The 16,171-nt window shown below is 45.4% G+C and overlaps 1 protein-coding gene across 1 annotated transcript; it reads right to left on the bottom strand.

Annotated features, from left to right (window-relative positions):
- Nucleotides 1–1,537: 1,537 nt before the first annotated feature.
- On the bottom strand, nt 1,538–14,564 carry SRP68 (signal recognition particle 68). Its single transcript, XM_017743262.1, has 15 exons — nt 14,498–14,564; nt 13,868–13,981; nt 12,830–13,025; nt 12,013–12,095; nt 11,688–11,797; nt 11,272–11,354; nt 10,884–11,024; nt 7,454–7,552; nt 7,105–7,169; nt 6,627–6,786; nt 5,891–5,985; nt 5,521–5,650; nt 5,029–5,104; nt 4,163–4,215; nt 1,538–3,726 (listed from the first exon to the last, which is right to left on the bottom strand). Exons 2-15 carry the CDS (start codon nt 13,927–13,929, stop codon nt 3,499–3,501), a joined length of 1,581 nt encoding a protein of 526 aa, XP_017598751.1. The 5' UTR covers nt 13,930–13,981; nt 14,498–14,564; the 3' UTR covers nt 1,538–3,498.
- Nucleotides 14,565–16,171: the final 1,607 nt, after the last annotated feature.

The following is a 16,171-nucleotide window of genomic DNA, read 5'->3' as shown; positions in this document are numbered from 1 at the left end:
CCCCCCAGCCCCCCCCTGCCGGGATCCCCACCACGCATCCCTCCCTCCCGGGTCACAAAGCGCTTTTCCTTGGCAGCAAAACCGACCTCCAGCTGTTCTTGTTTGAAAACAATCCCGTCCTGAAGAAAGAGGAGCAGCCACAGAGTCAGTATCACATCAAATCACTCCTTAAGCGAGCAAACACTTCATTTACAGCCCGGCTGCAGCCCACGGGGTACCTGTGCTGACAGCGCAGTGCACAAGAGCTGTGAGGGAGCACAGAAATCCCTCCACCGATGCATCTTCTCCCAAGAATGAGTTCTACTCCCACTGCAGTTGGACAGGGACTTCCCACACCTCAATTCAGCACCTGTCAGCCAAACCTACAACCTGCTGCTCAAGAGCCACAGCCACAAATGCCCCAGAGAACTCCTGACAGTGCCCACCTGGGATGTCCCATAGCTGGAGTAGCTTGGATTAGGCAACAATTTTCTAGCATCACAGTCCCTTGTTTAAAATACCCCCAACTCCTGGTTTTAAAGGAGGCAGACACTGTTATTTAGGAGCTCCCAGGCCAGACTGTTACAGTCCCACATGCCACCTTTCAGTTCATTCACTGCCCAGTTTGCCTCATGCTCCTCACTTCTGTCCCCCACGAGCCCCTCCAGAAGCATCCACTGTCCCCAGACCCCTCGGAGTGCACGGCCATAAATAAACATTGCTCAGACACAGGCCTATCACTGGTGGTGGAGTGAGGGCCATGATGAACATCTCATTCCTAGTTTAACAGATGCAATGGTACCAGGCACGGCTAGCTCAGCCTGTAATTAAAATTCCAGTGCTAATCCCAGAGATACTCCCTAGGAAAAGGTGATTAAAAGCAATCCTCTTGACCATTCTGCCGGAGTTTCCTGTTTTGAGGGCAATCACGTGGCCTCCTTGCCGATTAATTCATGGAAAGAGAGCAAGCACTTTAGAGGAACAGTGATGAAAGAGCAGTGCAATAAGGAAGTTTCCAAGCCCCACAAGCCAGTGCTCTGCACCTTGCCCCGGCTGTTCCAGGGCCAACACCCGGGCAGGCCCAGGGGAATTGGTTTGTTTGGCACATCAGACACTTCACCTGCCTGCCTCGTCCCCCGGCAGCTGCCTGAGCCTCACCTGTGCCAGCCCAGGCTCCACTGCAGGGCTAAAAGCCTCAGTATTCTCTGTCAGTCTGCTCTGGTCTGCAGCATACAGGTGACTTCAACTTTTTTTTCCTTTTTCACATGTTTAGGTTTCTTTTCCTGAGCCTCATCAGCACCTTCCATGATTTAAGCCTCACCACTGCTCACAAACCCCACTCCATTCACTTCCCACTAACATTACAACAAAACAAACAAGCCGAATCACCCCCGGAGTGGTGTTATCTGAGCCTTGGGGGACAAGATCCTCCTCCAGCACTAAGTGGCCATTCCCCAGGAGTTCAGTAGCCCCAGGTGATGGTGTGACCTCGATCTTCTGAGTGCTTGGGAGGCAAAGAGTGCTCAGTGTTCCTAATACAAACTACACGCCTCAGAGGTCAGGAATAAAACTTTATTGTTTTCAAATTTCTTATCTGCGTTCAACTCACCAGTTATCTGTCAAAAGATGTTTGGCAGAAAGAGGCCAATTACTCTTAGGTTTTTGTAACTGTAACTAGAAAGTGGCCACAGTAGGAGTTTCCCTGGAATCAATCCAGGCACCACACAGGTCTGTGGAAGGAAAGCAGAGTTTGGTGCAAACCAAAGGAGAACACTTCAGTGATTTGATCCAAAAGCTGAGAAGAGCAGCTCAGCTGGACACAGGCACCATGTGAGCCTGGTCATTGTGGGCCGTTCCTTGTCTAAAAGGAAATTGGCTTTATGGGGAAGAGAAATCTGCCAGTCAAGACCAAATTTTCTAGAAATTGCCATCTGATGAATAAAGTCTTCCACGTTTCTTTCACCTGGACACTTCCCTTTCCCCTGTAAAATGCCCCTGGAATCCAGAGGCAAAGGGAATTGGCTACAACACCAGAAATTCCATTGTTTCCATGTTGCAAAAATTAAACGCTAACAAGAAGTTCCTCCTCCCACCTCTTTCTGAGCACAGAGTCCTCTCTAAGTACAGCGTCCTTCTGTACTTTGAGGACTCACAAATCAGGTCAACTTGGAACAAAGTGAACATTCATAATAAAATAATGGGAATTGTTAATTCCCCCCCATTCATCTGACATGCACCTTGCAAGGAAAATTCCCATTACAACAAAACTCCAGTCATTAATAACAGTCCTTCTGTTTCCAACCTTAACTCCAATGCCTAAAAAAGGAGAGAAAACACCAAGTCCAGACAACCAGAACAAACTGTTGCTTCACCTGCCAGCTACAGGCTGAGTGAAAACCCACACAGTGCTGGTGGAAACTTCCAAATGCTTTATTTAGGAACAGTTCTGCCCATGTGCTGTGGGATTTTTTCCTGTTGATCACAATTATGAAATTATCTGCACTTTCAAAGTGCCCATCCCCATGGCACCTGGGTGCTTTATAAAAAAAGCTGTCTGGCACGACAGAGATGAATTATCACTCACAAACCTACTGGTCTCCTGTTCCTTATCCCTCTTTTCAGGTGTAGCTGAACTGACCAGGGACAAGAAACAAAACAACAGATGAACTCCAGAAAAAGATCATCTTGTTTTCAGGCAAGGTTTAGATCAGAGACAAAACGAACACCAAAAGACCCAACTTCCCAAGAAGAGCAAGCAGCTATTTCTAAAGCCACCCATGAAGCTATTTTCCCAGGAAAATCCTTTTAGGACTAGGTTCTATACTGTATTTAGGTATTTAACGAAGTGTGTGTATGAATAAAGAAGGGTGCTTTTGGCCCAGAGTACAAATTCACCACCACAGCAGGAGTAACCATCAACATTTGACATTTGCCATCCTTATTGATAAGGAAAGAGGCTCTCTTTTGTCATTTCTCAATGTTACATTCTTAAAAAATATAGAGACTTCTGGGAATTTAAAGGGAAGGAGAAGTTGCCCCCTTGGCTACTGTTCCACAGCCTTTGTGTGGGAGCCTCACCTTGCTGGTTTAGTTCTGCATCTACTTCTGCCTGTGTTTCCCAATTACACCCCAATTTCTAGATCAAAAATACCAAATTATAGTGTCAAATAATGGGGCAGAGAGAGGAATCAAATTGTATCTATACCCTGGTCCAGGGTAAGTAGATGTGTACCAGCCCTGAACAGGCCACTGATCACAAAACTTCTCCAAGCAGAAAGGAATTTCTCTGTGCTCCAGGTTATTTTCAGCTATTTATAGTGTATGTTTGTTTCTGAGTAATTGTTTGTCTTTTAATACACTGGGAGAGAATGTGTGTGCATAGACATAAACACAGGACACAGGGGAGAAGATGGTGAAACTTCCCTCTGTTGGTTTCAGGTGCAGATATTTGTGTCCTAGAACCTCTTGGAGCTTTTCCTTCAATACAGAATAAAACCTCTGTTCCTCTGGGGGTCCTGGTTAACTTTTGAATCCAAAAATGCCCTTTATATATCCTGTGAGGCCACTCTTGGCCTTCTGCTCCACCTTGTCCTCCAGAGGTGGGAAAGCAACATGGTTAAGGGCCAGGTCAAAGAACAAGGGTTTGCATGGAATGGGCTGGAATCCTGGTGGGAAGTGCACGAGACTGACTTGCTTGCTGACCAGGGAAGGATCCAGGCAGAAAGTCTCAAACCGTTCTGAGAGTGGCTGCAAGAGACCGAGGCAGGGACACGAATTAAACTCCAGTCACATCACAAGGGTCAAACAAGCAAAGAGGACTGAACAGCAACTGAGACAAGAGAAGCTCAAGTTCCCTTGGGAGGCCTCTGGGGACCCTGAAAATGATTTAACCCCCTGTCAAAGCACAGCTGCAGGACCTCTGGAAAACCCTCCCACATGTGCAGAGAGAAAGCCAAATAAAGAAAACTGCCACACTGGAAGCTGCAAGCAGCCTCCAAGCTCCTACCCCACTGTGTCAGGTACCCTCAGCACCAAGCCTAATAACATCTCTTAAATACACCAGTCATGACCAAATCCTGACCAATGTGACATTTCTTAAGCTGTGAGAGACACTCAGGTAACAGGATAAAGGTGATGTTCATTAAGAGCACAGCTGGAATTTGCCTGAGCTCTTGGCTCTTACCTTGCCATCCTTGACCTGAGATGGAGACTCAGTCTCATGAGGATCATTTGCATCTGCAAAATTGAACAAAAGGGGGTAAGAATAACAGGCTTGACCTTGGTGTAGAGTAAGATTGTCTCAGGAAGCAGCTGTGCTCCAGGCTTAGCCATGATCCTTGCTCTCTGGGATGCACAAGACAGTATTTTCAGCAGAATCAACTTGATTTCTAGAGTAAGGACCACACACACTCATCTATGGTCAATACAGCCCTGCAGTGGTGGAGCTTCTCCTTCACACTGTCAAGAGAAGCTCTGGAAAGCAGCACAGACTCAGTGAAGCACACAGCAGAAGATGATGAGAACACCCCAGGGGGGTCTGTTAAAGCAACATCAAGGCAAGAAAGGAGGCAACACACTCCTTGTCCTGGATTTCCAGCAGCAGGCACAGCAAAAACAGCAGCATGAGAAATCGCAAAGTTCATCCATCCCCAAAAGTTCTGCTGACCAGGCTGGCACTGACAGAGAGAACATCACTGCTCCCCCTCTTCTCAGTAGTTCACCCAGCCAGGCAAAACTGGGATGAGTAAGGCCAAAGTGTTTGCAGCAAAAAATTGAAATGCTTCTGTGCAGGTTCCCAAAACGGGTGCACATCCCCAGGAAGGACAGAGAGCAAGATGCCAATGTCCAGTCGCTGCCTGCCTACCTGCACTACACACAACTACAGGCACCTAGAACTAGGGGAAAAATAGTTTTCCAGAGCCTGCATGAGTCAGAGTGAAGTGGAAAAACATTTGGAACTTCAGAAATTAAATAAAAGGAATGAAAGAGCTTCAGGGGTTTTAGTTGAGATACGTTAGAGCAGAGTTCTACTATAGCTGTGTTACTCACCTAAAATAGCTGCTGCTTGCAAGGAGTATTTCTCTGCATTGACTTGAGTGATGAGATCCTGAACATCAGGCAGCTCCTAGAGCATTAAAGAAAATAATTTGAGAGCCTGAAGTGTGCCAGTCTAAGAGTCAGAGCAAAGGTAAAACCAGATGAAGTAAGAACTAAGAAATTAACTCCTAGTGTTGATAAGCTTTCCCAGAAGGGGAAAAGCTACAGCACTGTGCTTCAGGCATTACAGAAGTTGTAAAAGAGAAAATGCACAGGTAAGAAAAAGTGATAAACTGCTTTGGAGCTGGTGCAAGTCTGTCCCTCCTCCAATCGAGCAGCCTGGTGAAGTGTTCCCATGTCCCTAGAAAGTGTCTGCTGTAATGAACATCACCCTTCTCCCTACTTAAAGATCAGTCTTGAATTGTAATGGCCTGGCACCTAATTAACAATAAATTGTGGGACAGAGCTGCTTCATAAACTTCAGCTTCAGGACTGGGTTCGTACCTTCAAGCTGTTCCTGTGAGCTCCGGCTCCTGACTGAACCTCGCGGGCGTATTTCAGCACCCTCTCGTACAACACAAGGGCTTCGCTCCATTTCTTTACCAGGACATAGGACTGGGCAATGAAGAAACACCTGCAACAGTCAAGAGTTCATTCCTGATGTGTTTGTTATCCACACCTTTTGCCAACTGAAATGGCTGACAACAGGAGATATCCTTAAGTAGCAGTGGGCAGTTTCCCTTTAGGAACAAAAGGATAGAGGAAACCGGAGAAAGGAAACTGCATCAAGGCCTGCACAGCACACAGAGCTTTGGAATTACAACCTTGGAAGGTGTCATGTGGGCTGAAGAAAACCTGGCTGTTTCTCAGTCACCTGTAAGCTTTGTACACGAGTGTCTTCAATCCAATCTCTTTTTGGAAGTTCTTGTCCTCTTCTAGGCCAGGAAGCTGTGTCAGTTCCACAAGGTTCTGTGCAAAAGAGAGTCAGAGTAACAAGTGCAGGCATTGCCTTCCTCTGGAATCTGCTGGTCTAAGAGAAAGCTGCCCCTTCTGACAAGTCAACAGCACACTCCCAGGGAAATAGTTTCCAGTTTTCTAATTATCAGTTTTCTAACCTTGTGACGGACTCTCATTGAAACTTGTGCAAGTTGCCCTCAGGACAGACTTCCTGACACAAACAGGAATTAGGACAAAGACTCCTTAGATTTCCCATGAACTAATTCTTTCATAAGGCATTTCCCTCTCCCATTCACATGGCTCCCTCAGTTAACTGCAAAATTAAGGGAGAAACTGAGAACCTGCTTATGAAGAACAAGTAGTTTTAGCTGCTACTTTCCCTGGCCAGCAGAAACTAAGGCAGCTCTAAGCATGCTGTGTAAGAGTAAGAAAGACTATTTTAAAACTGTTTTAGAGTGCACAACAAAGGACACCCATTCAAGAGGTTTTTTTTGTGTTTCATGCAGATGTTGAACATCTTTGAGGTACTTGAAGGTACTCAGCTGCCCTTCAGACTTCATGGCATTCACTTGCACGGCTGTATTTCTACAATAACCTTTTGGAGCCAAGTTGCCTGGTTAGACTGGAGAGCTCAAGTGTTTTTCCAGCACTACCTGCAGGATGATGTCGTAGAGGCGGATGAGGTCCTGCGGCCGTGGCGAGCGCTTGCCGTCCTCATCGGAGCGCTGCTGCTGCAGCAGGGCCTTCTGCAGGGACGTGGCCATGCTCTCATTGCGCTTGATGGCTGTGGACAGCTTGATGGCGGTCAAATAACTGCGAGGAGAGGAGAGGAGAGGAGAGGAGAGGAGAGGAGAGGAGAGGAGAGGAGAGGAGAGGAGAGAAAAGAGAAATCCCATCAGCACTGTCAGAGCTACTCGGACGTTACTCTGTGTTCTGAACTGGTCGACGTGAGAGTCTGCGAGTCAAATGTTGACAGAGCTGCCCCAATCAGATCCTTATCTGTACAGTCATCCTTTGGGATCCCAGAGGCCCAGAACAAAAACCCCATAAAACAAACCAAACAAAAATAAAATCTTGACATAAGAACACGGTTTCTTCACACTAGCACTGGCAGCAATGTTTGCTTATTACCTGTGTAAGTACTGGATGTTGGACACCTTCCCAGAATCATTTTCCAGAGAGTGTTCTCGCTGCTTCTGTGGGCAATGGAGACAAAACACTGCATGATTTACTTAAAACTGGCAGCCAAGGGACAAAAAACACAGAAGAACTCAAGGTCTGGGTAAACCATGGAAGCTGTAACAGACTTCTAGGCAAGAGAGGGAAGGCTTCTCCACTGCTATTCTTCCACTCCAGTTCTGAAGAGAATAAATTCAAATTTTGCAGCTCTTTATTAAAGAGATCCCAGCAAGTTTAACACTAAATCAGCTCCAAGGAAACACCGTGTCACTGGAAGTAGAAACTGATGTTTGCTGCTTACCTGGTCTGGTTTCAATTCTTCCCGAACAGCCTGAATGGCATCTCTGCACTCACTGAGTAAAGACTCAAACAAACGTTCCTTTGTCTCCTCATTTTCTGCCTAAGAGCAAAGGAGATTCAAGACAGATTAGAAATCAGAAATTTTTGTATGATGCATGAATTAACTGAGGAAATTAAACAAAAGTTTCTCCCAAATTATGTCTTTACGGTCCATGGGTAGTTAGGACTCCGATGTGTGCCTGCCTGCAATGCATTCTTGGGGGAAATCTGCCAGAAATGGTGGGGAATGGGGTCAGTGCTGAGAATTTAGCAGCAGTGAAGGCCTAGCAGACACAGCCCATGGCCTCATTCCTGCACCAGCCACCTTCCTTCCCAGCAACTCCCTTCCCTTCCTGGATGGCACCTGCACTGCTCCCTGAGCTGAGGCTGGACTGCACTGTGGGAAAGGCCCAGCAGGAGAAGAGCTGAGCAGTCCTGAACTGGCAAACTACCAATGCAGACAGCTCTTGTTATGCTGATTTAATTTTTCCCATGTGGTAAGAACATGCAGATGATTATCTTCCCTCCACTCCCACTCTAGCAATGCTCACAGTGGAAATAACTTGCTTGTTTGAAGCATTTTTTACAGTAACCCTATATTTTAGCAGCAGGAGTGACCGAGCGCTTTTCTGCTGTCGCCGTAAGTTTTGTTAAAAAAAAGTGAAGCAGCTTTTGGCCTTCTGCCCCAAAACCAGAACTTGAAAACAACGTTTCAAAAACAAGTTGAAGCCTGATCTCTGCCTAATTTACTGGCATATCGTGTACCCAATTAAACAAGCTCCCAAACTCAAACTCAGCCTTTATTCAGATGCTGAGAAGGAAACCAGGTGGGGATTGCAAGACTCTCACTGATTCAGTAAGAAAAAACTACTCAGAAGCAAACCTCAACCTCAGGGATTGAAGGAGGATTCAAGAGCACCAGCACCATGTTCTACCACTCCCATGTCATGTGACAGTGTAAGATGAGCTTTGCTGCAATAAATTTGCAATTGTCCAAATGAATAAAGAACTGTCTAAAAACATGCTCACTTGTTTACCTTCCGTACAGCTCTATGCTCTCTGCCTCTGCACTTCCTACATTTACAAACCCCATCAGGAATGTTATTTTTACTCCCTCACAAAGCCTCAGGTATCCTGTGATGAAGGCAGTTTCTTGGGTTTGGTTTTTCTGTTTTTGTTTTTAATTTAAGATTTGCTGCGAGAATTTTTAAGGTGGGACTGACTCCTGAGAATAACCAGAGACGAGTCTGACTGCATTCTCAACCTCACCCAGAGCAGCACAGCAATTTCACTGTAAGCACAAAAATGAAAACAGACATGGCCAGATCATCATTCAGGCACAAACAGGGCAAGGGCTGGGCCCTGCAATGAAACAAAGGCTTTCCTTTCCAAGCAAAAACTCCTTAAGCTGATTCTATGCATAAATACACATGTTCTGATTTGGGAGATATCAGATCATAGAGCTGAGATACAAGTGCTACAGCAGGTGATTCAACTGTCCTGACAGAACTGCACAGGTTCATGTTAGAGGGTTCATGGAAACCAATCCCACTGAACCCAGCTCCAGAAGTGTGGAGTGCTCAGCTGTCAGTTTTTCTTTGGTCTAAACCACTGTGTAACATCTCTGACAGTTATTACCACCCATTTTTGCTGCAATCTAGAGATGAGCACAGAATCCTTGAGGCAATACCAGGTAGGAGCACACCTGTGTCACGCTGCCCTGCAGCCTTGTCACTTCTACCTGGTGAGAGCCAATGGGCCCTCAAAGTCACGCCTTCAAATCTACAGAAGGACTGACATAAGCAATTTTAAACCAGGATTCCTGTTTCGGTTTGGCTTACCTGTTCTGTTCCTCCCATTACCAATAAGGCACCAAAGGCAATAGGATAATTGCACTGGGAGACTCCATTTTTACACAAAACAGACTGGTTTTACTTCTAATTAAACCCTGCAGAGCACTGCTGTTACATCAGGGTTTCAGCTCAGTGAAGATGAGCAGAAAGGTGCCAAAGATCCCAGGAAGCACAATTCATTCAGCTGAAGCTGGACTGCCCATCACAGCTGACACAACTACAGAAGTGCTGCCAAAAGGGCAAGTTTTAGCCCTCTGGGAATGTAAATAGTGCTGCTGCATGCTCAGCTCTCACCAGTCCACTCAACTCCTCTGTTTAGTCAGAGCTTCCCAGGAATGCAAAGCAAGACGAGAACAAATTCCAGCTGTTCTGCCACTGCTTTAGAGAGCAATCAAACTGAAAAAGTCCAACTATCAGCTACCAGGATGGAAGTTAAATGAGGGAACACTGAACTCCGAGCTGTACTTCCACCTGCTGGCCACACTTATGTGCTTCCTGAAACCAATTCCATTCAGCAACATCCAATTCCTAACAGTATGGCAAGAGTGGGTAACACTCAGGTTTCCAACTCAGCCACATCCTGTTTATCCTAATCACACTCTTCTTACCACTAACCCTTGCTCTGGTCTTACCCCTCTGTAGGGCTTTTGCTTTATAATTTATATTTTTATTTATCATCATTACTCTCCTGGTGATAAAAGGTTTTTAATGCTGCATGCAAAAATCCCATTTTTAGTGGCAACAGTTATTACTGAAGATCCTTTCACTGCCTTTTCAAACTCTGAGTGTGTGTGCAGCCACTGGAAAGCAGGATACCCCATGTGGTCACCATTTCCAAGGAAAAAAATACCTGTGGAAAACTTGACTACAATACTAAAGACATGCACAGCCTGTGCCACTTCAAGTTCCAGTGAGTTGGACTTCAATGATCCTTGTCCTTTCCAACTCAGGATATTCTATGATTATATGAAGTGTTTCAGAACCATTACATGTGAAATTGATTTACATCCTGACATTTATTAATCCACTTCCTGCTTTTGAAGATTTCCATAAGGCAATAAGAGAATGGAATAAATCACATAGCACCTGCTACACCTGGTAAATGGCTGAAAAAACCATGGTCAATACATATCTTTTTTATTTTGGCTACTCTGAAGTTGGAGCATTTGAGCAAGATGCTTAAAGAAATTAGAAGAGTAATTCAAAACCAGTTACTCTTAAAAATGTAACCTTCATTTCCAAGTGATATACTAATAATAATGGTTATGACCCTGCTGCTGAAAGGCAGCACAGAATGTTCCAAGGAGCAGGAACACTCAGAACAGATCTCCCAGACTACCCCACTCAGCAGCCTGTGAGAGCTATCCCCAGCTGACACTTCAGCTGTGGGTTATAATCAGTATTCCCACTTTTACCTTTAGCCTTCCAGCCCCAAGTTTGAAAAAGAAGGTTACTCAAAAGCTTTTAGCTCAGATAGCTTTTAGCACAGAAGGAAAGAGGATGGTTAGAAGGGCAGGATGGAGAGGGCTGCTGGGTTACCTGAGCGATTGCTGCCTCGTTGTCAGCCAGCCCCAGCAGGAAGATCCTCACTTTGTCAATCTTCACTGGGACAGTTCTCCCTCTCCACTCCACCTCGCTCATCGTGGCTGCCTGCTTGGCCCGAGTCTGGGTGATCAGTGCCTGCACAGAACACACTGAGCTTAGGAGCCTGAACTTACAGGGATGCAAAACTGAACCTCCTGAATTCATGTTAGACTTGACTATTTTGAAATCAAAGGGCTTTTTGGGAAAGTGTTGTTTCCCACAGAGCCTAGGCTTGCTCACTCACTTCTGTTCTATTCTAGCTCTTGAATGGTTTGCTGCAGCAATATTCATGCTCAGCACAGTGATAATGAGTATTTCAAGTTAAAGCATGCAAATAAATTACCTCCAGTTTTTCTGCAAGAAGACCTTCAGTGCCACCAGACCTCAGTCTCATCTGCATCAACTCATTCATGGCAGATTGGTCACCTGAAAGAATCAACAATTGAGATCACATTTTCATTTGACTTCAAAATTACTTTCATATACAAAAACTAATCATTAGAGTTTATACTGTCTATTCAAGGACAAACTTGCAATTTCATTCTGACTTCACAGGCAAGCTACCACAAACTGTTAATTTGTCTTTCCACACATAACCACAGGTGCTGTTGTGAAATGAGGCCCTTTCTCCATTGCTAAACTGTCCCAGAACACGTGTGGAATTTGCCCCAAATACTACAGCCTCGGTGTCACTTAGACCAGGATTTAATTAAATCAATATTGCTTTCCTGTGAACAGATGAGCCCCCCCTTCCCTTACCAATGTTGTAGGCACAGTAGCGGATGTTGGGCGAGATCTCCTCCACACGCTGGTTATACAGCACAGCTTGTTCTTCTGTGAAAGCATTGGCCAGCTTTTCATAGATGGTCCTACAGCAAAGGACAAATGCTAACACTGCAGTGTGTGTCACTTGGGAGGTGCTATCCTAAGGGAACAGTTTGTGTCTCTGCTCTGGAGGATGCTATTTCTTCAGTAGCACCTCCCAGTTAAGCACAATTAACTAAACAACTCACAGAGGTGCTGTACATAACTAAAGTGATCCAACACTATTTACTGAACGAAGCTGGTGAAGCAAAGTACTCACTTGCATTTGTTGAAAGCCTCCATTGCTGCCTTCCACTCCTGATGCTCGAAGCGAAGCATCCCGGTGAGATAAGCCATGTACGCCTGCACACAGAGCAACAGCAAGGTCATTTCCCCACCATCAACAGCCTAATTAGTGCCACCTTCAGCATGAAGGCTGCTGTGACTCCTGCAGTGAGTGACTAAGCTTTGCCCTTTTCATTTGGGCTTCCCACAGAAGACAACTGATTTGATTTGGATGACAGGTTACAGCTACCTACCTTTTCTCCTTTAACTGACTCTGCTACATTTCTAAGGAACCACAGAATCATAAAATACAATCACAAAATCGAATCACAAAATGGAATGGGTTGGAAGGAAGCTTAAAGATTATCTAGTTCCAACCCCCCTGCCATGGACAGGGACACTTTCCACGAGACAAGGTTGCTCAGAAATTAAAGCAAAGATATTTCTGGCTTGTTATGCAATGGCCCACTGATGTCACAAAACTTTTTTCCCAGCAATATGCTATACAACAGCAGTTTAATTAACTGAGTACAGCACTGCAGCCCCTTGTTCAGAGAGGTCACAACAGTTGTTTGCTGTTTTCCCAGAAGTGAACCCCCAAATCTTGTGTTCTAGGTGGCTACTTTAGCACATTTAACAAAAAGGTAACAGTAGATAAGCAGTTTCTTAGGCTGTGTTGCACCATCTTAGTCACCCTCAATTCTTCGTACTTTTATTACCTATTGAGAGACAGTAATCATTTCTTCACCCCAAATCCAAAGGTTTCTTGTTCATCCTTTGCTGTACAACAAGCTGAAAGTATCAGTGGTTACCTGAGCTTCCAGCTTTGTCTTGGCATCCACCCTGTTGCTCTCACAGAGCCTCTCCAGCTCCTCAGCATGTTTCACGGCCTTGCGCAGCCGCGACAGCAAATGGAAGCGCTTGCGGGGCTCCGTGTTGGCCTCCTGCTTCAGCTGCATGGCATAGCTCCAGGCCCTCTCTGCATCCATCAGGATCAGCAGCAAATACCTGCAGGGCACAGCAGGATCCATGGGAGAATAATGACACTCAGACAAGAGTTGCATCACCACCACTCTTTGCCATTTCGTCTGCGAAGTTCGGTAGCAGAAGTTCAGCTTGGTTAGGCAGATGCTTTTACTTCTAAACGTTCTAAGCACAGAGAGTCTTGTTATTCCTGACTGGTTTCTGCTGTGTTTTTCACTCAGAAGTGTCATTACCCCACTGAGGAAGAGAATTTGGTATCATTCTGTAGCACCATAGACACTGCAAAGCCAAGGGATTTATCATTTTAGGCCACTCTTCAAACTGGTTCAATATGTTCTTAACAACACGGGTGAATGCAGCATCATGTGCTGTTTTCCCACAAGAAAAGGTGGGAGAAGGAGACATTTCAAGTGTTCCTAAAAGATGGGAAGTGAGCCCAAAACCCTGGCTATTCTCCACACATTCTGTCAGATGAGCATTCTGTCAAACTTAGAAGATTTAAGTAAAACTTGCAATGCAGTATTTCTGTTCAAAGGGAAGGGATTGCATCTCCAACCACAGCCTTGCTGGCTACACCGCTTACATTACCAGAACTCCCATGGCTATCTTGCAACAGACCTGAATAAGCATCTCCTCTTTAATGTCATAGGAATTTACTGATTATCACACTGGTTGAAGCTGGATCTGAGCAGTGTCTCTTGCACCTGCACTACAGCCTGAACTCTTATAAATATCAACAACACACATCTCTGAAAAGAAGTATTTTGGATGATATTGCACAGAACAGTTTTCCACCTGAAACAGAAATTACTGAAAGAAACTCTTCAGTAACACACTGAATTCTCAATTCCATCCAATCCTTGTACCTGTTGTCTGAGAGAATCTCTTCAGTTACTTTCTTCCCAGTGAACTTGTGCCTGTTGCCCATCTTGAAGTTGAGAGTTTTGCGGAGCCGTCTCAGCCTGCGGGAGCAATAACCCCTAAAGAAAAGACAACCACAGTCAGTTTGGCCAAAGGACAACTTTGCTTCTGTTTACTGCTCTATCCAAACAGAAAAAAAAGGCTGAAGGTTGTGCCAGGCAATGTTTTAACAACTAAAACTCCATGTGTGACATATGGTAGCTCTAGAACTACCTGTAAAGCAGCAATTACTAGAAAACAAGATAAGAAGACGTGCAGTTATGCATGACCTCGAAAAAATCAGGGTGATGCTCTCATTACTAACTGCTTTATGTGTGTTTATTGAACACCGAGTTCTGGAGGGTACAGTGACTATAAGGGAGGTGTGAACTCAAGCTCCTGTGGGCAGTGGAGATGCAAGAGCCAATCTGCACAGCCATAGCACAGTACAGCCAAGGGAGATCAGCACACATAGCCTCAGGTGCAACAGCCTGTCAGGGGTATTCACCTGGCAGACGGGTTTTGCTGCTTGCTACAGGTGGGTTACACTTTAAATGAAGTGAAGCCAAGTCCCAGGAGCAGCTCCCAACACTCACCTGTACCTCTGGAAGTCCCCATGCCTCAGGCCGTGCTGCTGCTGCGACTCCTTCACGATCTGCAGGACTGCGACTCGTGTTAAGGCACACTCACAGTGCAGCTGGCACCAGCTCCTCCTTCCACCCCAAAATAACAGGAGGGAACCCCATAGATCCCATTAAACAAACGCAATTCGAACAGGGGGGCACCCCAAAACCTCCTAAAAACAGAGAGCTGAGGGAGCTGATGGTTCTAAAGCACCTCATGAGTCCGTGGCTCACTCCAGAGCTCCTGACTGTCAGCAGAGACCAAGACAAACCTCAAGCACCTCCTCCTCCACATCCAGGGGAGTGCTGCTGTCACCAGAGCTCGTTCTGGGATAAGCAGCTGTGCCAACAGACCCATCCAGGATAACACACCTGACTGCCCAGCCACGCTTGTGACACAGTTTTACCGGCAGAACTCAGGCAGAGAGAAGCTTTCCTGCCCTGAAACGTCCCCTCTCCCAGGAAAAGGATAAAACCAGCCTGAACAGAATCACTGCTGCCTGCCCAGCACAGCTTCCACAGAGCACAGAACCTCATAAAAGGGCTTTTGGAAATAACTCAGGGGGCTGATTTTCTCAATTTTTCAGCACATTTCTAGTAACAAATACCTGTGACACAAAGCACTGCCCCGTGACACCCCCACTTCATCACTGCCATCCAGTCTCTGCATCCTTCAATGTTATCTGCAGATTTCCTGCACTTCCTTTATTCCCTCAGTTATTCCTACCAAATAAAATCATGCCACATTCCAGTAGATCTGATGGTTTTCATTCCGTTTACAAGGAAGGTTATTTTGTGAAATAAAATCTCAACACAAACAAGAAATTTCTGTGCTATATATATATTCACATCCTAAAATTTCCCTTTTAAGATGCATCAAGAAGCCTTTAAAAAAGCCCCACAACAGAGACTGTACAACAACCCCAACAAAAGCCCCACTGTTACTATACCTAAAGAAACAACCAAACACTTGAAGTTTAAAATGCCAGGTGTCTATCAAGGTGTTTTCTTGGGACTACACCTAAAAGAAAGTCTCTGAAGTATTAAAAACTTGCACCAATAGTTATTACACTGAATTATTCTGTATTTGCAGAACAACCAAGTCGAAATGCAATGTCTCAACACAGCCCTCCTCATCCCTGTTGTCTACCCAAGATTTTCTTAGGACTCTCTTTTATCCTGCACAGTTACTTAGTGAATTCATAGCCCATGAATTTTTAAATTTTTTTCACTGACTTAAACATTCCCAACATTACCAGGGCAATTGCCATATCTGCATCTTACTGAACGGTTACTGACTGCACAACACCTGCTATATGCCACGTGGAAAACTGCAACCTGATTTCCCTCGGGTTTTCCTCTGACCTAGAAGATAAAACTCAGCCCCATCACAGCTGCGCAGCTGGACTGGTTTCACATCGAAGTTTCACCTACAAAAACCCCACGAGCTTTACACGCCGAGATTTTAGAAGCGCTAAATCTGCAGGAGCCAGTCTGCCACCTCAGCGCGCCTGTTAAAGATTTTTTTACCTATTACTGCTCACTTCAAGCTACAGTGTCACCACGAGCACCTCACGATACTGCTCTTACTCTAAAGCACAGAGCCCAGCACACAACTCCGCTGTGGAGACTGACGCCAGCGGTTCA

Source organism: Corvus brachyrhynchos, unplaced genomic scaffold (assembly GCF_000691975.1).
Source record: "Corvus brachyrhynchos isolate BGI_N302 unplaced genomic scaffold, ASM69197v1 scaffold148, whole genome shotgun sequence".
In the NCBI taxonomy this organism is placed as follows: domain Eukaryota; kingdom Metazoa; phylum Chordata; class Aves; order Passeriformes; family Corvidae; genus Corvus; species Corvus brachyrhynchos.
The sequence above is the reverse complement of the archived record's forward strand: the minus strand, read 5'-3'. Positions and strand labels throughout refer to the sequence as shown.

What these genes read in the sequence shown, in the direction of transcription:
- SRP68 (XM_017743262.1), bottom strand. Translation starts at nt 13,929, where the DNA reads ATGGGCAACAGGCACAAGTTCACTGGGAAGAAAGTAACTGAAGAGATT. An exon ending in AGACAAAGCTGGAAGCTCAG is followed by an intron (nt 12,096 to 12,829) that starts GTAACCACTGAT and finishes CTCTGTGTGCAG; the next exon opens with GCGTACATGGCTTATCTCAC. An exon ending in ACGAGGCAGCAATCGCTCAG is followed by an intron (nt 7,553 to 10,883) that starts GTAACCCAGCAG and finishes CTTTGCTCTTAG; the next exon opens with GCAGAAAATGAGGAGACAAA.